Source organism: Chiroxiphia lanceolata, chromosome 1 (assembly GCF_009829145.1).
Source record: "Chiroxiphia lanceolata isolate bChiLan1 chromosome 1, bChiLan1.pri, whole genome shotgun sequence".
Classification (NCBI taxonomy): Eukaryota; Metazoa; Chordata; class Aves; order Passeriformes; family Pipridae; genus Chiroxiphia; species Chiroxiphia lanceolata.
The window spans coordinates 12,177,867-12,201,040 of record NC_045637.1 but is presented as its reverse complement, the minus strand read 5'-3'; the positions used below and the strand labels follow the sequence as shown (position 1 = coordinate 12,201,040).

At 42.8% G+C, this 23,174-nt stretch overlaps 1 protein-coding gene across 19 annotated transcripts in view; it reads right to left on the bottom strand.

The window, feature by feature from the left end:
* The window catches only part of MTSS1 (MTSS I-BAR domain containing 1), a 125,984-nt gene that overhangs the window by 29,388 nt on the left and 73,422 nt on the right, over positions 1-23,174 (bottom strand). For all 19 annotated transcript variants that reach the window (XM_032703806.1, XM_032703890.1, XM_032703539.1 and 16 more), the window contains 3 exons: positions 4,842-4,926; positions 3,349-3,440; positions 1,539-1,613 (listed from right to left, as the gene is read on the bottom strand). In XM_032703806.1, the coding sequence (XP_032559697.1) occupies positions 1,539-1,613; positions 3,349-3,440; positions 4,842-4,926 (252 nt within the window). The remainder of the gene's footprint in view (positions 1-1,538; positions 1,614-3,348; positions 3,441-4,841; positions 4,927-23,174) is intronic.

The following is a 23,174-nucleotide window of genomic DNA, read 5'->3' as shown; positions in this document are numbered from 1 at the left end:
TCACACTTTACAGAAAATTATGGCTCCTTCAACATTGCAGATGGATTTATTCAATACCCAGAGGGGAGTTGGAGCCAGACAGCTGTCATTCCATAGAAACAGGGTCAAAAAATGGCTCCTTCTTCACAGATCCCAGACAACCACCCAAACCATTCTATGCTTCAGTATTTTTCTCAGTGCTCACCTACCATGCATTGATGGGTTGTTTGTAACACACATGGACAAGAAGATATGAGACTAGAAAAGGAGGGAGAGACAGCAAGAAAAACCGAGGAAATATTACACACTCTCTACTGATGTTGGTCTGAAGTCTGACAATTCATCACAGAAAATGAGAAACATGTTTACACATCACCCAAAATCAAAATCTTATCTCAAAAAGTCATGTTCCTCTAATGATCACCATTCTGATTTTAAACACTAAACTTTTGACAGACAGACATACAAAGCCTAATGAGCTAAGCTCCCTCTTGCTGGCCTCCACCTCTCCTTTCCTCATCTCTCATCTAACATCAGCTAAAATTCAAGAGCAGTTTTCCAGTCATGTGGCTTTCTACCAGTGTAATTAACTGACTCACCTATTAGGAAGGACAGTCAGAGACAGCTCACCTGTTCTGGGTAACACTTACACAATTTCAAAATTTCAAGAAACTCCCCACCCTAGTATTTATTTTGCTTATCCGTGGGTTCACTGATTTTAGGCAGGAGGGGAAGGACAAGTTCCAACCTGCAGGCTGAGAGCTGCTCAAAGCACATCTCCAACCCTGCTGCTTCCGACCCACTGTGGAAAAGGGAACCAGGAAGTCTGCTTCTGTACAAGCTCCCTATCATTGTTCCAAAGCCTGGTGGGGTTTGCACTTGGCCAAGTAGAAGCCTTAGTGATGGCAGTGTTGTAGCTACCAGTGATGCTTGTTTCCATTAAAATGACGATGAAACTCCTGGGACAAGATGGAGGTGGGAGAGCAACAGGAGCACAAGATTCAGGTACTAAAAAAGACAAACTGCCTTTGGGGAGAACTCCCTTTCTTTTCTTACTCATGTTTAGTTTTCTATGGCTGCCAAGTGCCCACCCCTTGATAACAACCCGTGCCACCTTCTCACATTTTGAGGAATAACGTAAGGTTTAGGACATCACAGACTGTCAAAATAAAAAGAAAAAAGAAGAAAGGTGGTAGAAAGGGAGAACAGTGAGAAATGTTAATAGTTAGAGAACATTTACTTAATGGCTTTTTTTATATTATTCCAAAAGATTCTAGAAAATTTTACAGTTAGCAGTAAGTTAGCAGTAAGGGTTCTATTTTAAAACATGATTGACTTTGTACAAACAGTTTCAAGGCTTTTGCGTGAGAACATTAGATGGCAGCTTCAGAGTATGATTTAAATGACACATAGTAATTCTATCCTGGTGTTCAAGTAGGTTATCAGGAATACACTAGAGGGGACCGAATTATTATAACAGAAAGTCCTACTGCTGTTCAGTCTTTGTCAATGAGCACAGCCTAGAAGTTTTTTTAACAGTATAGTATGGAGCAAGTTACCTTTCTTTGCTTTCTTCTGTAGCTTCAGTGTGTCAGATGATTTCTTTTTTATCTCTTGGCGGGCTTTTTTGTATTCTAAAAAACACACACAGTCTCTATTATCAACATACTCAGTGTCAAAATGAATGTTTTTCACAGAAAAGGCTACGGTTGAAGACATTAGACTACCAGCTTTTAGAGGACAGCTACTATTAATCAAAGCAGCTTAGAACTCACATTTTGTAGTGCCTATACATTTGGCTTAATATAACATTTTAGGGTGTGAGCACATTCACATACCAAAATCTTTTCCAAATAAACAAAGCCTTTACAGAAATAACAACTGAGAACACAGTACAAAATTAGAGTGTTTTTCACTTCAGACTCATCCACTCTCAGGAATGGAAAACAGAGATGACAGGTTTCTCGAAACATCTGTGTTCAAAAACAAGCATCCAGAAATGGTAAGGCAGAGAATATCCTGTGATCCCTCTCCAGCATGAGAGTCAGGCAGAGGGAGAGAGCGCTAAAACTTTGCCCAAGGAAGGGTCACATTGCTAGCTCTTTCTGATGAAGTGGAACACACTGTAGTTGTCCTCATTTTTAGATGATCTGCAAATCCTGGGAGAATTAAAATCCCAGAACAAAATATTCAACCTCTAGTGCAGGGACACTAAAGGTACCAGATACAAAAGCTGATATTTAAAAAAAAAAAAAAAAAAAAAAAAAAAGGCATGTATGCATGTATATACATATACACATACACTTTAACAAAGGAGTCAATGTTACTACTCTTCTAATAGATGGAAAAACAGAAGCAGGCTGGTGGCAGGCACAACAACTGTACCGAGGCCAACTGCACCCCCAACACCCAAGTCTGCCCACTAAACCCTAAATCTCACTGCCATTTTGGCCAGGGTCACCCCTACCTGTAGGAACCGAGGTGATTCCTCCCTACCTTGCTTAACACTCTCTGCAGCACAAGGTAGAGATTTTATCAAGGACTGCTGATTCAACTGCTTCTATGTGATCACAGTAACAGTGGAGCAAGAAGCAAATCCTCTTTTGGAGGCCAAGCCCACTCCTTCCCATCAGTTCTCACCCTCTACAAAATAAGTTATGGTGCTCTTGCTTCTTTCAGACATAGCAAAAGTCGTCAATTTTCAAGTGGTGAACTGGAACCTGCTTTCAAGCACCTGTGCTAGAGGGCCACCATCCCCAATTAAAGTTTTGCAAAGCCAAAGGCATCTACCTATGCACTTGCTATGCAAGACTGCTGTCTCCTGCTCATTCCCCCAGGAAAGCCTCTGGAGCCATCATCAGCACTGCAGCTCTGGGCATTCCATGTCCACGACACAGATCTCCTGCTCCCCAGGTGCACATTTCTGTGTGGCATCAGGTATAAAACAACGATGCTCAGTGTTTTACAGGGCTGTGCATTCTCTAGAGGATGCTGCGTCTGAGGCATAACATGATCTTACAATTTGCTTTTAACAACACCCCGGGGCTTTGACAGGATAGATGTGGCATCTCCAGTCCTCAGCACTATCGGAGAACACACAGTGAGAGCAGGCTTACAGAGTTAAAACTAGTCACGGCTTATCAGTCAAGGAAACAACCTACCCCTTGGGGTCCTGCAAACTAAACCTTCAAAATGCATAGCAAGGGTTAAAATTTTGTTAGGCACTTTGGGAGAGGAGTGTTTTAGAAGCGAGAAGTTGCTATACATATTTAAGCACATCATTCAGTTCCCCAGTACAAACATGAAAAGAGGAAGAAAAACTGATATTACAATCTTACTCCTATTAAAGAATTCTTCCTCTGTAACTACCTTTTGCATGGTCTTTATCCAGCTGATTGGCCACTTTCTTCCACTCTTCCATCTGTTCTTGAAGTGGGTTTATCAGACAGTCAATTAAAGCACTAATTTTGTTGGAAAAACACAAAGAGCAATCAAATCCTGCAGATGCCCCTATTCTTACAGAGAGAGCCAAGGTCAATATTGGAGTATTTTTACTTTTTGCTGTGACAGCTACCAGTGTCACAATGTAAATATCAGAACATAAAAATGTTTACACTGGAGAAAGCAAAAGAAAGAACTGGATCAAAAAAAAGTAAAAATCCACATCACAAGATAACCAGAATTACTGCGCAGAAGTTCAGGACAGTGAGGAACAGAGAATAAAGCAGAGGAGTGACCCAAAACAGGTCAATGTAAACAGTTAGATCCTACTCAGCTGTCACACAGTTTAAATGGATACTCTGGAGACCAGAAAGGTTCACGAAGCCATGAAGATTATAAACTTAAATAACACATTTATATACACAAGAAGACAGAGCAGTTGTACAACAGAACAACATCCTGGCCAATGATGGGCCTCACCTCGCACTAGTGGAGCCCATGATACAGCACCAGCAATCCTGCACTAATTAATGAGACTGGGATCAAATCATTTAAATAGCTAACTCTCGGGTAACTGGAGACTAAAGTTGTCTCTTCACAGCCAATTTCTTAAAAATCTTTATTTTAAAATAATCACAGAAAAATCATAGAATGGTTTGGGTTGGAAGGGACCTTAAAGGTCATCTAGTTCCAATTCCCCTGCCATGGGCAAGGACACCTTCCACTAGACCAGGTTGCTCAGGGCCCCATCCAACCTGGCCTTGAATACTTCCAAAGATGGTGGAAAAAGGGAAAAAACAAACCAGGTCACCAGCAAATGGTGAAGCATCATTTTTTTTCACCTCAGGTTAAGAATAACTTGCAAGTCTGGTTAAAAAGCACACATGCAAACTACGACTTGTACAAATTGTTTTTGTACAGTCCAGCTTACATATGAGCTAATCCTCTCTCATTACCTCTACAGTCTAACTTCAACAGCAAAAAGGGAATGGGAGAATTTGCCTTTTCCACATTCATTTGCTGAAAGTTTTTTTCTTGGCCACAAGCTGTTTGGGCTCTCCAGTAAGCTGAGGAAGCAGCACAACATGTTGCTGCTGTTTCAAAACTTAGTAACAAAGCCTGAAGTCCTGAAACAAAGACAGGTCAGTTGGTCACATCAGCAGCCGCCTGCTCAGCACTGAGTAACAGGAACTGACAGTGGGAATTTGCAGCATATAGAGGTGATTTGAGGTGACTAGCCCAGCCCCCAGAATATGCAGTGAAATCCTGCATGTTCACAGTACCTAATGTGCTGTGGGGCAGAGAAAAATTGCTGTTCTCAGTGACATGGGCAGAGATCAGCTGAGAAGCCAATGCTGGTGGACAGCTTTAGGATCAGAAAGATGAACCTCCAGTGCCAGGCCAGGTAGGGAGCCACTCACCTTGAGAACTGCCGGAGTTTCGACTCTATACTTCTGTGCCTCATACACATCCTGGTGAGAGCAGACCCAATCTCTCTGGTACCACCTGAAAAACAAAAAACAAAAGGCAGGTGAGACCCCGATGAGATTCCCGCCTGTGGTGTAGAGGCATAAGAACCAGGAGGCAGGTGCCAAGTCTTCCAGAGCAACTGTAAAACAAATTGCTAGTAACTGTAGAATCGACCAGGCTATTAACGGGGCAGACCTTGGGGGTATCTGCCACCTCGGGAAGAGATTAATTCCTGTTTACCAAGAGACCAGAACGGAACAATTAAACATGAATAAAACGCAGTTCTTCCCAGCACCTTTCTGTGCCATGAGGTCCAACTCCATGGCAGAAGAGTTAAAAGTGCCTGAAAGATGTCAAGAGCCAAGAAGCAAAGCTGGCACAAGGGGAGTGGGCATCTGTAGAGAGTTTATTTACACATTTTGGAAATAAACCTAGGGGATTCAATCCAATTTTCCCATCTCTGGATTCTTTAGATCCAGTGCCTCAAAGGCATTCTGGCTCCTCTGGGATATGTGCCCGATCCCACATGCCGCAGGTCCCGGCATTGCCAGGAGGTGGCGCCGTTCGCTGCAGCCCCTCACGCATCCCACAGGTGGGACAACCAGCGGTTTTCCAAGTGTTCCTCCTCCTCCCAAGTTGTGCCTTCCGAAAACACACATTCCTTCATTCCCCACTTCGATCAGCATTACCAACTCTGACCAGCCCATCAAATTTCGATATAACTTTGTTTTGGTTAGTTGCTAGGTTTGGTAATTGCTTGGTTCCCATTTGCAAGTCAAATCTACTATTTTCAGGGTAACAAACATCAACCTTCGTACAAAATGTTTCCAAACTGCAGTGCTCTCTGCAACAGTGAATATATCAGCAACTATTTAAAAGACCTATTTGATTATTAGAATAACTTTGGACTTGTATCACAGACTAAAATCTTCCTTAGGCTTTAAAAATGGCATTGCCCAAGTAAAAAAAAAAAAAATCTTCCCAAGAAACTTGAAAATTTTTGATCATTTGAGTTTTTTAAACATGAAAAAAAGTCACCATCTTCCTGCATTCTTGTGAAATTAAATCCTGCGCCCACAAAATGGCTGTGGAACAAAGACACTAAATAACTGGAACAAACTGCGGCTATTTGGTATTTTCCATTGTTCAAAAAGATAAACAGAAAGTCCTTTGTGACTTGCCCAATTACTCATGTTTTTATAAGGAGCTATTGAAATAATATTATTTAGTAACACTGAAGAGCTGTAGCCTCTCTGCATACGAGTGGTTGGGAATAGCATACGGACTCCAGCACGTGGAAGAGATGGATCCAAACCCATCTCTTCCAGTGATGATGCACTTGCACACGCTGTGACAGACTCTGGTAACTTGAAAAGCAATACAGAAGATGGAGAGAGGCATAACAGAGAGAAAACAACTGGAGAAAGAGGACAACATCCACAACAAAACATCTTTATCCCAAAACATGGGCATTTTTCTCTGGAGCCACTGCCAAATAAAAGTAATTTTATTTCAGAGCCCAGTATGGCACAACTCCAATGACAGAGAAGGAGAAATGAAGCAAAAACTTCCATGGCCATCAGCAGAGTAATTCTGAATCGAGTTTCAGCAAAAGGTAGGTTTTTCAGGTTAAAAACTCACTGACATACTGGAATATTAAATACTGTCAATAGTTAACTGATACTGCTTTCCTAAGTCTGTTATATGAAAAAGGAAGGGTCATATCAGAACAGTGATAAGGAAATAAGGCACCGTGTGTTTTGGAGACTAGGAAACGAGGGCTAGTTACTGTTAATATTAAATTGCAAGATAACAGAATTTTACCTGAAACACCAACAACCAAAGTATAAATATATCTCCTCAATATACAGTACAGATGGGCAGCCAAGGGCAGCCAAACACCAATACAAAGTTTGGCCTATACACTGGTAGTTGAGCTGGTTTAAAAAACAAACAAAAACCAAACCAAAACAAAAACCCCAAAACAAACCAAACAGAAACGAACAAAAAAACCCCAAAAAATAACGAAAAAAAACCAAAAAACCCAAACCAAAACAAAAAACCCACCCCACAACAAAAATAAATAAAGCCTGGAATAAAAAAGTTATTACATAGAAAAAAAACAAACTAAACTTGTTGGGAATGAGGGGGCTACTGGTTCTTCCCACCTTTTGAAACTTCCTGTTAACCACGAAGTGTTTACAAGAATATGGAAAGATGAGGTGTTAATTTAATTCTGTGAATAAAGATTATTCTAACAAAGTGAAAGTAAAGGGGAAAAAATGGTTTGGAGAAATTTTTAATGTCAATTCTGGAAACAGGGTGTTCCAGAAGATGGGTTTAGGATTCTGCTCAGGAAAGAGAATGAGGGGTGCTGCTGGAAAGTTTGGGAGGGCTAAGCCAGCACCTCAGCTTGGTCAGCATGGACTCAGGGACGGCTGTGGGGAGTGGGTCAGGGCTGGCAAAGGTCACCGGACTAAAGGAAGAACAGTACGGGCCCATCTTGTCCCACACCTGAATCCCACTGCTTCTCCTAAATGTATTAAGTACTCCAACAGCACTGGAGTTAAACAGAGCTTTACCTTCCTGATCCCTACTATATTAACTGTCACGAATAAAAATGCTCCTGAGAAAGCAAGAAAAAATTAAATACAGGCCTCTCAACACCCTTTGATTTACTGAGCTGGAGCACTGTGGTCATCACCGATGTAGTCAGCTGTTCTTCCAGGAACACCTGCAGTGCAAAGGATTTATCTCAACTTTCAGAAGGAGATTTCAGCAAAGGCTAGTTCTCACAAGCAGAACTGCACTGATGTTCCTGTTTCCAAATCTGGGATCAGCTGGCTACACAAACCGGCAGGAGGGAATCTGTACCACTGCAGTGGTTTGAAAATATCCAAACATAAGAAGGGATGGTAGCTTGGATTTGTTTCTTTCACCCAATCTCAGCTGCAGTGAACAAGAGTAACATATGCTTTACATAAATTACTCACAGCAGCAGCAGGTGGCCAAAGTGTGTACTCTGCACACAGAGATGGACCTCACAAGCAGCATTAATGTGTGTCCAAGTCCTGGTATTGGCTACGCACCCAAGTAGTCAAAATCTAGGAAGGAGTTTATTGCACTAGGCAATGCCACGGTCATACAAAACTTGCTTCAGCCTCCAACTTAATTTATTGTTTATATTTTCAAATATCTGCTCCAAAAGTGACCAATTACATACTGACTCAAGGACAGAGCCGTGAGCTGGGCAGGCAGAAGACCAGTGTAGACAACTTCTTTTTCTGTGCCATCAACCCACAGACGCAGTGGCAAAAAGAGCATCTGAGAGAGAAGTCCATCAGGATTATGCTGAACGCACTGCCCAGTTCCACTTCACTTACGAACTGGTCTCTGGAAGAAAGTTATGGCATTCTCTGGTATTCTCCAACTTCCCGAAAAGAAATACTGAAGCCACACTAGTAAACTTTTCATCAACCCACGAGTATGTTGGAGGGGTGACCTGGGCTCCATTCACTGCTCTGCAGCTATGCAAGTCAAATTGCTGTGCCTGGGACTCTCAGTTTATGAAATGAGGCTGTGAATTATCTCCTTCTCTGACATACCGTAATAATTCATCCATTAAGGCAAACAATGCCTGGGAACAGTGTAAAGTAATACTTCGAAACCGGAGATGAGAGCTGTATTCATCAGAATTCCCACTCAGAGAAAGTGGCTTAACAAAACGCTCCTGTCAAATTTGATTAGAAAGTGGGTGATAACATCAGCCTGATTTCTCATAAGTAAAAGGTGACTCTGCAAGGCAAAACGTGCTTTTGCTCTCACCTGCTTCTTTCTTTCCTGCCTAAGCCTGTAAAAGATCACAAACTTTTTTCATGTAAGATAATTAAATGAAAGTCTGTGGATCACTACACTACAATGAGTCCACTATAAAGGCAGAAATGATTTTCTTTTGATGCTTGTTTGTCATTCAACATTGCAGAGAGACAACAGGGACAGATTGTAGGAAAGAGACTCAATTGTTTTATTGGAGTCATTATGTTTGTGTTTAATGATGATCATATATCAAGGAAATGATTATTTGATGAAATGTGCAGCTGTACAACTGCATGGCCTCTATATAACAACTCACTACAATCAACCTCTTATCTTCCTCCTCTCCCTTCACTGCTGAGCAACCCCAGCAGGCTCAGAAGATGCTGCCTTTCAGGAAGTGCCTTTAAGACTCCAACTTGTTAACGAGTTCATCTTTGTCTTCAAGGGCATAGTCCAAATGTTTCAGCTACTTCCCTCTTTTCAAAAAGGGAGAGAATGATGAAAAATGGGTGTAATATGTTTGTAATTTCAAAGTTATCAGAAGATGCTTCCCTTTTTCAGTAAAGATTAAAGCAGGAGCAGAATGGAGGCTGGATTATTAAATACAACTCTGAACAGGGAGGCTATGACAGGATGACTAACAGTAGGACATTTTAAGTTAATGGCCATTACTCAACCCTTATCCAAATTCATGCTGGTAGAAGAGCAAGCAGTTTCCATCACTAATTACATGTGACATGGACCTTGATCTTACAAAACTTTTTATGCGGATGTCTCCATGAAACTCAAGAATGATGGGATCAGTTCCAGGGTGTTACAGAAGACAGAGGAAAAATGAGGGGTTTTGCCTAAAAGTGACTAGCACAGGGGAAAGTCACTACTGGGACACAAGTAAGCAATCACTACTGGGACAGAAACCTGGAAGTGGAGCTACGGGAGCACTTTATGTTTCAGGGTGTCAATGGCCTCCAGGTAAGGCTTGTAAGTTGGAAAAACACATCAAGAACTGCAGAAAATAAAAGGATCTTGTTCCGCATCTACCAGTCAGAAAAAGAAAACAGGACATCCTTAGTCCTATGAGCCTTTATGAGCAACACTTTATATTAAAATTTCTGAAAGCTGCTGCAGCAAAAAACCCCTATTTACTGAACTTTTTTTAAAATTTAATTTAGACATCCTTCAGAGGAGACTGGATCAACAAATGCAGATTCAAGGTCAAGCTCACCTACGAATTTTAGACTAACCAAATTTAACAAAGAAACTCTGGCAGGCCATTGTCATGTACCACACTGCTGTGGTTGCCATTGCAAAGGAACAGATTGTTTGCAATGTTCAGTCAAGTGCCTTTTGGGCAAATTACTCGGAAAACATATTTACAGAGGCCCGCTATGAAGTTATCACATTTGCCAGAGCCCCACACAGTCCCATTGAGAGGAAAACGCATTACAGGGTTTATTTTCTTGTTTGCAGAAGAAACTAGCATTTGTTCATGGATGGGACTAACATTTTCTCAAACTGCACTTTCACTGATCTTAAAGGAAGGGGATCTTAAGGAGAAGACTGGCAGTGGCAGTTAGTTAAAGCAGCAAAAGAACCAAAGGAACAGGAAACCTGAACCACCCCTAGCCCGCAGCCTGCCCTGGCAACCACCAGCTTTCGGAAGTCCTTAAAACAGACTATGACCATGTTCTTTGCTAAAGAACATTCCAGAAACTCTTGTGACTTTTTCTGATCTAGCTTATTCCTCTGCTAAGCAGCATTTTTGCTTACACTAGCTGTTCTCCAAGCAGAGCACTGGGCAAAATCCTCACCCCACAGGAGTCAACATGCTCTGATCTCTGGACAGTTTAGGTTTAGCCAGCCTTCGGCACATGAATGAAAAGCTCTCCTGTGGCCCTCTGCTTTGAAAGAGGATGTCACACAGACAGGTGGCCAAAAACGCTTTGGGACAGTTTAAGTTATCATAGGATACACTGGTTCAATTTTTGAGAAACTAAGAAGTCTGTCATTGATTCACAAAATTGTAAGAGACACAAAATGCATCACTGAACTGTGATATCCTGTTAGGGAGCAGCAGAAGTCCAAGCAGAAATATTTGCCAGTAACAAAATCCTCAAGTCTGAGGTGTTTGTGTCAGGAGTGCAAGCTGGATTGGTCCCTCCTCCTCTCCCTTTCACAAACAGTGCTGCCAGCACAGACAGCAGCATTTTTCTTCTGGTGATTTCTTTCAAGAATTAATATCCATCCCTCCTCACAGGTGCTTGTTGCTCATTTTTATGAGCCCAGAGTTCTGCATCAAGGTTTAACGCCACAAAACAATGCATCATTAGAAACATATTTGCTTAGAAGACCAAATGCCACACTTGTGTTTTCCAAGGGCCATTATTTACATTTTATTCTTTGGAATACAAATAATTTCAGTACTGAAAATGTACAGGGCCTGCTAAACACCTGTACTCACAATGAAGTTGTGCCCACTAACACTGTCCATACCTTTTCCTCATTTCTTTTCAAATTTATAGAAAAATGTATTTCCGGAATCATTCTGTAAACAGCTCCATAAACCTAACAGTCTTCATGTGAGCAGATCCAACTGCATTGCTCTGAATGCTACACCCACTAATGGCTCAAGGAAGGCAGGTGACACGAGTCACCAAGCTCGCTCTCCAATAAAAAAAGGAGCACGCTAATAAAAAGGACTCTGTGATGAAAAGGGAATTCCTGAGGCTGCTAAAGAACGTGAGGCCAAGCCTGTGCACTATCTCAGAGTAATCCCTCACTTATGAAGCATTCCAGAGCTGAGCCGCCAGCAAATGAGTATCCAAGGGCCAGCTCCATCAGCCAGGGATACTCACTGCACTGAGGACCACACTACACTGCGTGCTCCAGATGGTGGAAAGATGGAGATCTGGTTCAGGCCTATTTAGATAGCCAGACTCATTGATCTCTATACCTTCATGAATTTGGCTCTAAATGAACATTTAATGTCAGCCCAATATGTGAAGAAGGCAGTAACTCACGATACTTATGTTCTTCTGAAGTACCAGTCTTTATTTCGTCTGGGCCCAGTGATGAGCTGTGATGTAATCTGATTAGAGGCCAGCAGTATTCAATGAGGGAAAGGGATAATACACTTACAGCAAATGGCTTGGAACGCCAAGTGCAATTCCACTGCACGCTCAGCAGCACATGCACTGCTTATTTTGAACTGACAACTTCCACGGAGGCTGTAAAAAGCCTTGAAGCTCTCTCTCCTCTGTGTTTAGCTACTGGCCATCTAAACATCTCTAGCCCCAGAAGCCAAAAGCCCCTTAACTCGGCTCTCCTGACCACCTGTGCTGCTGATCCCAATCCAGCAAGGATTCCAGCTACTACCAAATGGCTGCTGCCTCCAAAGCAAAATCAAGCACCACCAGGACAAGCAGGTGCAAAAAGCAGAAGAAAAGTTTATTTTTAAATCAAAGTCAGCAGATCTAACTGAAACCCCACAGCAAGCAGATCTGCAGAATAAGGCAGTGCTATTTTTATATGCACTTCTTCCACCACAGCATGCTTCCTTTAGTGAATGGAGGGAAAGATCATGGAGGGACAAAGGGAGGTAAATATCATTAAAACCAGCACAAGAAATTATCAGTTCAAGAAATTTTAGAGAAAGTCTGTTGTTTTTCAGTTAGTTATACAGAGACACATTATCATCGACCCATCAAAAGACTCAATGCACACCTAAGAACTGAGTGCAGCATCTCAGTCCCTGGGCACAAGAGGAAGCTCTAGCCCTGCCCCAAGTATTCAGGGATGTGGTTCCCTCTCACTGAAGCAAACCTGTGCCTTTGCTCAGAGTTAATGATCTCTAACTACAACAGGCACATACATATGGGGGGGCTGTACTGGAGGTGATGCTTCAAAAGGCAATACATATATCTTCATTCAGGTACTTTCTCAATGCAGCTGCTCTGTGTGCTCCAAATTTAAAAACTGTCTCAAATATTTATTGGAATAGCCATGGCTTAACTTCATCCCTACTGATTGATTCAGTGTGACTCCAAACTCATTTCAACATGGCTTGGTAGAAGCCTTCTTGGTAGAAGAGATTAAAAACACACTGACTTAGCAGACTTCTACTCTCTACCCCAGGAGACTCGTCAGCGCATGGAGAACCTGTGCACCTCTTTAATCAAGTGGCAGATAATGAGAGGGTAAGCATGAATACATGGCACTGGTGTTTGCAGTTACTCGGACTGCCTCAAAGCTCATATTGCCTGGTGCTATATACACAGACAGTTGTGCTGTTTACTGGGTCAGCTCTCAAACAGTTAACCAGCTTTAACCCCAGTGACAGGTTTGGGGGGTGTTTTGGCCACACTCGACTAATTTTCAATGTCAGCTTCCTCAACCTTGCAGAAATATAATGAATTTTCACAAAAGCAAAGGAGAACATCACTGCATGGGTTTGACACCAGTTGGCTGCTTGAGCCTGCAGTACAAAGGAATTTGATATACAACAGCGAACTTGGCAAAAGACATATTCCACCTGTTAGGGAAAGTGAAATGAGGACAGTTTCATCTGCAAGCAGAGGAACCAGAGACCTTTGTGCTTTTGGCCATAAGCTCAATAAGCACACGCTCTGAGAAACACAGCAAACTCTGAATTCATACTTCTGAATTCAGAAAAGGTACGGACATTTTCTCCTTTACTTTCAAGCAGTAAGTGAAGTTCACACAAGGCTTGCATGCAGATCAGGTGAGACAGCTTACAAGCACCGGGCTGTGCTCACCAGATCTTTGCCTGCCTTGAATGCACAGATTCACATGTTCCGATGGCAAACTCCTGTTTATCCCATAAATCCTTCTGAACAATCTATGCTGTCAGCCTGCATTTAAAGTGTTCCTGCTTAAATCACAAAGAGTACAGCAGGAGAAAAGCTTCAATTCTTTGATTCACAAAAAGAAAAAAGCCCATGTTGTACAGAAGATCAAACGAAGCTGCCTCGGTGTACGGCATTACAAGCACGGTGTACAGCACCACTCGGCAGTGCTGACTGGCATGCAAGCACCAAGGACGTGCTTATCTCTTTCTGCCAGGACAGAGTAACTGCATTTCTTCTTCCAAACAAGCCCTGCTGAACTGTAGCAAATGCATCTCGACCACTGAAACAGCAGATGCACACAATTTGGCTGAACTTGCCTGTTGTGACCTGCACACAAATAATTGCACACCAGGGTTGTAAGACCTGAGCAAGAAGGCCAAGTTTTGAAATAGCACTTGATCACCCTTACTAAGAACTGCAAGAAGCTTCTGAAAACCAGGATTTGAATCAATGAGAAAGATTAGAATTCAAAAGGCAGAAGGAAAACAAAGATTAATTAAGAACAGGGCTTTGCAAATCTTGAAATTTAAACCCTGCAAGGGAGAAGAAGCTATCCTCCTTCTCCACTGTTTTAGCCATTCTCTCACTGCAGCACAGAACACCTCTAGTACCTCCTCCCATTGAACATCCCCCAGAAGAGGACTAGGAAGGGATTCACAGCTTACACTCCACCCAGGACAAACCTTCAGAGCACTATCACTGTTCTAGTCAAGTCCTGCTCATCACCTGAACCTACAGTCCTGAATCACCAAACCAACTGGGGCCGGGCAGCTTTAAACAAGGCTGCAAGCCATATACAGAGCACTGCTAAGGCTCCTGTAGCAGTACCATGAAAACCTATGTTAATACCCTTCTTAGGGGATATCCCTCCTTCCACCGTAGGGGAAGTCGATGCACATGGACTGCTCCCCTCCAAATACTGGTGTAACACATTTGGTTATTAGTTCTTCCTTTCAATATCTCACTCAGTTAAAATCAGGGAGACAAGACTGGAAGGGGCCTCAGGAGGCTGTGTGGTCTGCTTCCCCAATAAAAGTGAGGCCAACTTCGATGAGGTTTCTGGGGGTCTGTCCAGTCCAGCCTTGAGTGTCCCTAGGGGTGGAGATTCCTGGACTCCTCTTCCTAAGCTGCTGCTTAGTGCCACTATAAAATTGTTTTCCTTACCTAAAATCCAGAGTCCACTGTCCCAGCAGTTCAAACCCACTGTTTTCCAAGCACCTCTGACACTGCTTTGTCAACATAACACAGTAAATATATGTAGAAAGTGTTTATTTGTTTTATGCAAGTAAAAGTTTTGATGTCAAAGGAATTCAAACATCCACCATAGGTACACAAAACAGCATTTTCACAACCCAATCTGGGAAAGTCTGTGGTATTGTGAAAATTACAAAAAACGAATTAAGGACCTCCTACAAAAAGGAGTCACCCCAGTCGCTAACTTGCTGCATTTCTTCATGTTTCTCAAAAATTAATTCACAGTACTTTACAGTTAAGTTGATTTTAACAAAGAAACATTCATCTGGTCATTTGACACCTCTGGTAATGCAGGAAATCCATCTAAGCCTTACAGCTCCTCACACGCTCTGATGCTTCCTTATTCTTCTAACAGACCTCATCAACCTGCACCTACAATACACAGCTGGTTGTGACCTATTGCTATTAATTTAACCATTAAAGACAAAAGAAAGTGTCAAAATTGGATGAGGATTTCTGACCTAGGCTTTAACCACTGTAATGCACAGGACTAGCACACAAATTACAAGTTTACAGAAAGTGCTTGGAAAGGGTCACCTTCTATTTAGAATTGTATTATCTACTCGCCCCCAGAGACCACCTTGATTTAGCACCATGTAACCCACATTCCAACAGTTCACAGTGATATTGTTACGTGAAAGGTTTCCCCTTCCTTCCATCCTGCTCAGCCATGTGAAGCAGAATCAATTCAACCAGCTCTTCTCCCAAAGACGGTCAATTTGAGGACAGGTTGCTCAGAACCTAAACACACACATACACACAGTCACAAAGAGCCTGAGGAAACCCACACTTCTATTTCTGTGCTGGACATGCTGAGGAAGAAAGTCTTAGATCACTCAAGTCTTGCCATGTGGTCTCAAATGAAGTTTGTAACAGAAAAAGCCAACAGAGATGACATGATTTTATTTTGCTAACTGAAGTGAGAACCTTTGGAAGCTTTAATTCTTGGGCTCTAGTTCTACACCCCCAAGCGTAAGTTTGACTCAAATCCACCTGCTGCTCACCAGCATGGTCAGCTCTGTCCTAGACTGAAAGGCTGAATTCTTGCAAGACAATGAAAAATACAGGCTGCAGAATAAGGATGCAGCTGCTCTGAAAAGGTGGGCAGCAAAGGGAGTTACTGAATTGCCCACCTTCCCATGACGGGTAGCAATGCTTTAAGGCACTGATCCATGAACTGTGGGTTTTTTGACAATGGTGTGCACCCTACCACAAATCCACAGGCAGTGCAAAGCCCAGGCTGCAACACAACTGTGCCAAAATTGTGCAACCAAATGCTGTATAGAGCAAAGCACCTTCCCACTGTTCCCAGCAACAAGGGACCCCCACAAGAGCTGCTCCACACCACTGATGTGCCTGTGTTTAACATCTGCACTGAGAAGTAATTTATGATTTTAAGGAGAGCTTCTCAAAGAGGGCAGAGGTGCCTCAAATTGTTTTCCCCAGAGTAAAATGCATCTGCAGATAGTCCTTGAGGAGCAGCTAACACGTGGGTGTTTAATAACACAATGCTGTTCTCATTTCTTGACAGTCTCCTGGGCATTGCAGGGTCGACACAGGCCAAAACTTTTACAAATTTTATGTTGCAGTTGAAAAGAAAAACACACACACTTTTCACATCATTTACAGACTAGACACAACTTGTTCCAGAAAGAACCAATCTGTTTTTCCCGCTTGTACAAATACCCACCAACCAACTTAACCACATTGAACAGCCAAACACTTGTACTGGTAACTAGTTTTGTTACCACAACACGCCAAAGTGAAAACGAACCTTAATAATGTGACACAAGCAAGATTTAAAGTATATATATTTTTAATATGCTCGTTTTTCATGTGGTCAACTTCTGCATTTATGCTCTGGTAAGCGTGACGTATCATCAGTCTTAATAGACTTCCAGTACAACAGCAGTTTCTGATTTATTTCTCTCCATCCCACATCCTCTTCAGAGTTCATTTCTATTTCAAGCATCAGTACCCAATGCCTGCAACATCTGCAGGTTGCCAAGCCAGTTTAGCTAAGGAAAAATGGATACAAACTACTTGCCAACAGAAGAAAATACACCCTGCACTGCAAACTGGCTAACTTGTGCTTTTTCCATCTATCTGTAAATAGGGCAATGTCAGCTGCTAATTAAAACAGACAGGTTCAAATGGTGTAAAAGCTGTAATTGTAATATGACGTGTAAGTCTCTAAATATGTATTAAAAAAACAAGGCTAAAAAGCCCTCCAGCCCAAACCCTGAAAACAGCTCAGCACTCGCAGTGTTTCACACTGCATTAAGGAGAACAGAGAGCTGCTGATAGAGGCTCCCCTGTGCAGAAGGGAAGCACAAGAAATGCACTAAGAAGCACAGAAAACAGAGACCATGACATCTGCTGTTACACGGCACCGAAGCCACGCTCTCCTCAGGCTCTCGACGAGCCCTTCGGCTGCCGGAGTATCTGCTCGTGACGTCAGCCAACAGCAGCTGCAATGCAGCACTCGCACGGGTGATGAGCATCTCTGGATTCCTCTTCCACTGCCACCCATCCTGAGAGAACTCAAGGGCACGCCTTCGACAGAAATAATTGCCAGGTTTAATCTGTCCAGCTGCAATCCATTCCAGATACAACCGCCTGCGACGGGCTCTAGCCTAGATTTTTGTAACAGTTTGTTTAAAGTAGGGAAAACAAATGATTCAATTAAAAAGACAGCCCCCAAAGAACTGGTTTTTGGTACGGGAGTAAGGGCTGTATAATTGGGTCTTGAAGTAAGCAGTGTTTCTCTGGTTAAGAAAAAAAATCGGTTCAAAGAAAGTAGTTAGTCTCATTAATCTGCCATTCCCAAAAGGATCAAAAGGGTGTGAAAGGCATAGCTTGCAGGTCAGAATATAATAAAACAAGAAAAAGGTACCTCAGTTGGCAACCCAGGATAAACCAGCAATACACGTGGGATGTGCATTATTTTACTATACAGAAGATGTGGCAAAAACCTATGGCAGCAGAGGTGGGAAGCTCTCACTGTGGGAGACTGCTGAAATTGTAAACATTAACAAGAACAGAATCCCATTGAAGGAGCTCTGGTTTATCTACTAACAAAGCTTTATATCAGGTTTGCTAAACTGTAGGTGAGCTAGGGGCAGATGTAGGCCTGAAACAACTAAAAAATGTGTTGAGCTCCAAAGAGAGAAACGGCAAATCATCTGCCATGAAAACAAAATTAAACCTAACACTATTTTAAAGCACTTAAGAATGTGACTGAAAACAAAACAGCTATAAATCAGCATCGGTAATTACCCATCCAATGATTGCTCCTCTTACTAGAGGCAACTCTTGCAAGTCAAGTCAGCAGACACAATGGGAAGGAGGGAGTATCCCCGCAGATATTTTTTCTAGCAGTGACTGAACATGAGAAGACTCCACCTTAGGTTTAACCTAAAGTGCATACAGAACATAATACAATACGTCTTCCTTTGAAGCTTGACTGCCTTTTGCAAAAGGAAGAAAAAGTGGCATCGAAAGAAATCAGCTTGCAAGAAAAGGTGAAGAGACTTTTTAGCAGAAGCTCTTTTCCAACAGAGTACCACCCTCCTTCAGCCTGACCTCTGCGCGGAATCATCTCCAGGGAGTACCATGGACAGGGTGCTCCTCACCCAAATGTACCTGTTGGTTAGTACCCTGCTGACTACTAAAAATGCACTTTTGCTTTAAGGTGCTGTTAACAGAGTTGCACTAGACACGTTTCAAACAATTTTGCCTGTGAGAAAACAGTTTGCAATTTCCAAACAACTTTCAATGGGACTTTGCCGGTGAGAAAGACTGACCTATCTCTAACATGGAGATGTTAGAGATGTTAGAGACCTATCTCTAACATCTCTAACTAGGGGTACCTCAAACACTTGGGGCAGGATGAGCACCTACCTCAGCCACCTCTCTGCCAAGCCACACGTCAAGAAAAATGTTCTGACAAGCAGGCAGAGATCAGAAGTACAATTTGCTCATTTAAAAATATATCTCCTATCAATTTATCCTGCCATCTGTTAGCAGGGTCAAGCATCAATCCAAAAATCTACACAAGCCATGAGCCCTCGCATGTGAGGCATCCTTCCTTCTGCAGCCAGCAGCACACAAGTGTTTGATGGGCTCAGGATCTCAGCCCAGCTTCCTCTGGTTCTCTGGCCAAAATGATGTGGTGCACATAGAGCAAGGCTGTCAGGGACAGACTTCGGCACACTGCAAACCCAGGCACAAATGTGGATCTTTGGATCTGCAGCAGGATGCTGTTATCCACCCTACTCCTTTAGAAATTTTGGGCCCTTCTGTTTCTATGTGACTATCATCAATATCTCCCAACAGCAGTTCTGGAGCCCAGGAAAAGGCCACTGGTGCATCAAGGATCCCTCCTAAAAATAAGGACCACTAGAGATGACAACACCCACCAGAAAGATGGGCATACAGAGAGAAAACAACACAGGTGCATCTCCCAAGACCTCATCAGATGTCAGAACAGGGTCCATCCTCTCTCAGTTCACAAGATTGCTTCACGTGGTTGCTGGTCACCAAGGTGTCACAGAATCATAGAATCTTAAGTTGGAAAAGACCTCCAAGATCATCAAGTCCAACCTCTGACCTATCACCTATCCTGTCAACTAAACAATCAACAGCCCTAAGTGCCACGTCCAATCATTTCTTGAACATCTCCAGGAATGGTGACTCCACAACTTCCCTAGACAGCCTGTTCCGATGTTTAACCACTCTTTCCGTGAAGAAACTCTTCCTGATGTCCAACCTGAACCTCCCCTGGTGGAGCTTGAGGCCATTTCCTCTGGTTCTGTCTAGTTGCCTGGGAGAAGAGGAGAAGACACTGATTCCCACCTGGCTACAACCTCCTTTCATGTGGTTGTAGAGGGTGATAAGGTCACCCCTCAGCCTCCTTTTTTCCAGGCCAAACACTCCCCGCTCCCTCAGCCACTCCTCATGTGACTTACTCTCCAGATCCTTCCCCAGCTCCACTGCCCTTCTCTGGACTTGCTCCAACACCTCAATGTCCTTCTGGTAGTGAACTGAACACAGGATTTGAAGTGCAGCCTCACCAGTGCCAAGTACAGAGGGACAATCACTACTCTGCTCCCACAGGCCACACTAGTTTTGATACAAGCCAGGATGCCATTGGCCTTCTTGGCCACCTGGGAACATGGGCTGGCTCATGCTCACCTGTTATTGACCAGCACCCCCAGGTCCTTTTCCACTGGGCCACTTTCCAGCCACCGCTCCCCCAGACTGTAGCATTTCATGGGGTTGTTGTGACCCAAAGGCGCAACCCGGCTCTTGGCCTTGTTGAACCTCACACCACTGGCCTCAGCCCATCAATCCAGCCTGTCTACATCCCTCTTCAAGAAGTTGGCAGCCAATAGGAAACATGTTGTTCCGGCACTATACTCTCATCCCATTCCAAAAGTAAGGAAACGGTCAAGTTCCAAACGTGCCAGTGGTCCATCAATTTAGTACAGACAACGCTTCCGAAAGGAAAAACTTCCTGGCTAAAGTCCCACACAGTCTTTAACCCAACCTCTCAAACTGACTAATTCATTTATAGCAGGATACACTTCCTGCATAAAACATCCATCTGCAGAAAATATTACAAACTTCCTTTAAAATCTATATTTAAATTGGAGTGATAACGCACTACTACTATGGCTGCTGATATTCAGTGCACATCACTGACTTTTTAAGTGGTCTAGACTTTAGATGCTTTAGTATGGCTTTCTATTATTTTATCTGCAAGTTTTCCTCCGTCACCATCCAAATGCTCCTTCAGGAGAGCCGCCAAGACAGACACCACCTGTCCTGGTGACTCACAGCAGTCAACTGGATGCAATCTTAGGAGTGTGAATCATCGAGAAGAGCTAGTCCAGCATTTTGATAAAAAAAGTGTATCATCTTCATCAACCTGGAAGGCTCTTTTACATCAGAGAGTATGGGAAGATCCACCAGGCAAAGAGCCAAGTCCTCTCTCTACAAAACCTTCCTGACTATTGCTGCAGGGACAACCGCAGGGACAGCAATGGTAGTTCTGTCCAACTGACACAATTCCCTTGCTCACCCACATGGACAGGTTGACTCCAGAAAGAAATCGCCTGTTCTTTCTCAACCAATGCAGTAAGACTAGAAAGGTCTACAGCCTCCTTAGGCAGAATGAGGAAAACTCTGCCTCCTATAAAATGCTCTTTGTCCAGTGAACAATAAAGCACTATTAGTTAGAAAATACGAAACCTGCCTGGCTGTGGGAATAGGGACCTGAGCTCCACTTTTACTCCTGGAATTCCCTTTGATGAACAAGAATGAACCCCCCAAATACCTACAATTAAAAATTTAGGATAATTTGATTCTCCACAGAACACCAATGCCATACTGGTGGTGTTTTGGGGAAATTTCTGCAAAGCCGATGTAATGTTTTTCAGCATGGCCTCTCTCATCAATGAACACAGAGAGAGGTCTGCAGTGTGAGCCTGAAAGATAAGCATGCTGAGTCTCATCTTCAGTACACAGATCTCCAAGGAGTACCTGCTCGATTTCTCCCAGTAACTTCAGATATAATGCACAGGGGGGTTGCATGGAGCGGGAAGGCAACACTATTACAATTTCTATGACTATGACCTTTAAATGTTTAACTAGCAATCTATTCTTTGCAGTCAAGATAAAGCAGCAGGTGATTGGCTTCACTATGAGTCATTACACTCCTGTAGAGCAGTAATTCAATTAGACACTTTAACAGGCTTCAGTTTTGTTCAGGATCTGCTTACTAGAGACACAGTCCCCTAGCTACAATTTTGTTTTGCCTTGCAAGCTAAGCAGGGTCAGTCCAGGTCAGTGCTGGCTTGAAGGAGGTGTCTCGCAGAAAATCCCAGCTGCTCCAAGAAATGGGGCTGTTCCTGGAGGAGGCTCTGTGAACAAGAGCTCTGGGAGAAAGTCTGGAGCTTGTGCCTGGATATGAGCTGCAAACTTTCAGTGAGCTACAACTGAGACCTTGACCTCTCCTACTCACTGATCTCAGGATGCACGTATTTCACTTGCTATCCATTGGACACATCTTCCCTTGTAGCTGCTGCAAATATTCTCTTAAGGAGCTCTCTCACATCTCCAGAAATGGCTTCAATGTTGTGTGTGGTGTGTGAACACCTGCTCACCTTTACCCTCTGCCTGATCCATTCCTCAGCTGGTGTTATGGCATCAGGAAATTGCTGGAGCAGCTGAGTAAAAGTTTCTTGTGACATATATAACACATATCTTCATTGTCTTTCAACCACATCTGGATTTCAGAAGTTATACAGTAAACAGTCTGCAAATTCAAAGTGCCTTCTTGACAGCCAAGGCCTTTTCTGCTCCTCCAGAGTAATTTCTTTTTCCCCAACAGCTTGATAAGCAACTCTGAAAAGAAAAAACATACTTCCCTCCTCCCATAGCTGAGTCAGCAATGACAACAGCAAATTCGCAAAGCATGCATGTACCCTGCTGATCTCCGGACCTCTAAAATTGTTTCACTTTCCCTCAGCACTTGAGTTCTCCAAGCCCAGGCATAGGCACAATGTACTCCAGTTGCACTCGTGCTCACAGGACCAGCCCTTGATTCCTGCTCACAGTCCAAAGGGTTACCAAATAAATAAAAATTAACAGGAAGGGTAAATCTTTCTTCCATCAACCCATGGTCAAATATACTACAAAAACTGAACTACACACAGTATGTCGTGTTCTAAGCCTGCACCATGGGGCACACAGGTTAAGTTTAAAAATTTACTTTTCCAAGTTTTAGTTTAAAAATTACCTTTGGTCACCCATTACTGACCATTTCATAAGGTTTAGGAATCTGTTATTGGCTTCAAGCTAACAGATAAGTACTAAACCTCACAAAACATCTGTTCATGGATTTTGATCCAGAGATCCTGGGTTCAAACTCCACTGCTGTGGTCTGTTTACCTGAGTTGTACAATAGTAACAATTAAGAAAAAACAAATTACAACCTTTCAAAGAGAGTAATGAAACATTTTTGTTCTACAGCAGGTAGTTTGATCAAAGCCTGTTATTAAATATTCTTCCACTTCCTAAACCAAGTGTTCTGCATTATGGAAAGGGTTATTTTTATCTCATACTTACTCTGGTTGTATTTATAAGGCCACACTGAATATGATTTTTTTTTTTTAATCTAGGATTAGTCTCACCAAGACTCTTATCAACACATCACTCAGGGGTTTGCAAGGAAAATATCTGTACCTAAAGCTCCAGCATATATGCACATAGCTTCATTAACATAAACACTTTCATCTCAATAAAACTGTATTTTCATTTGGCATTGCACTGTTATTCACA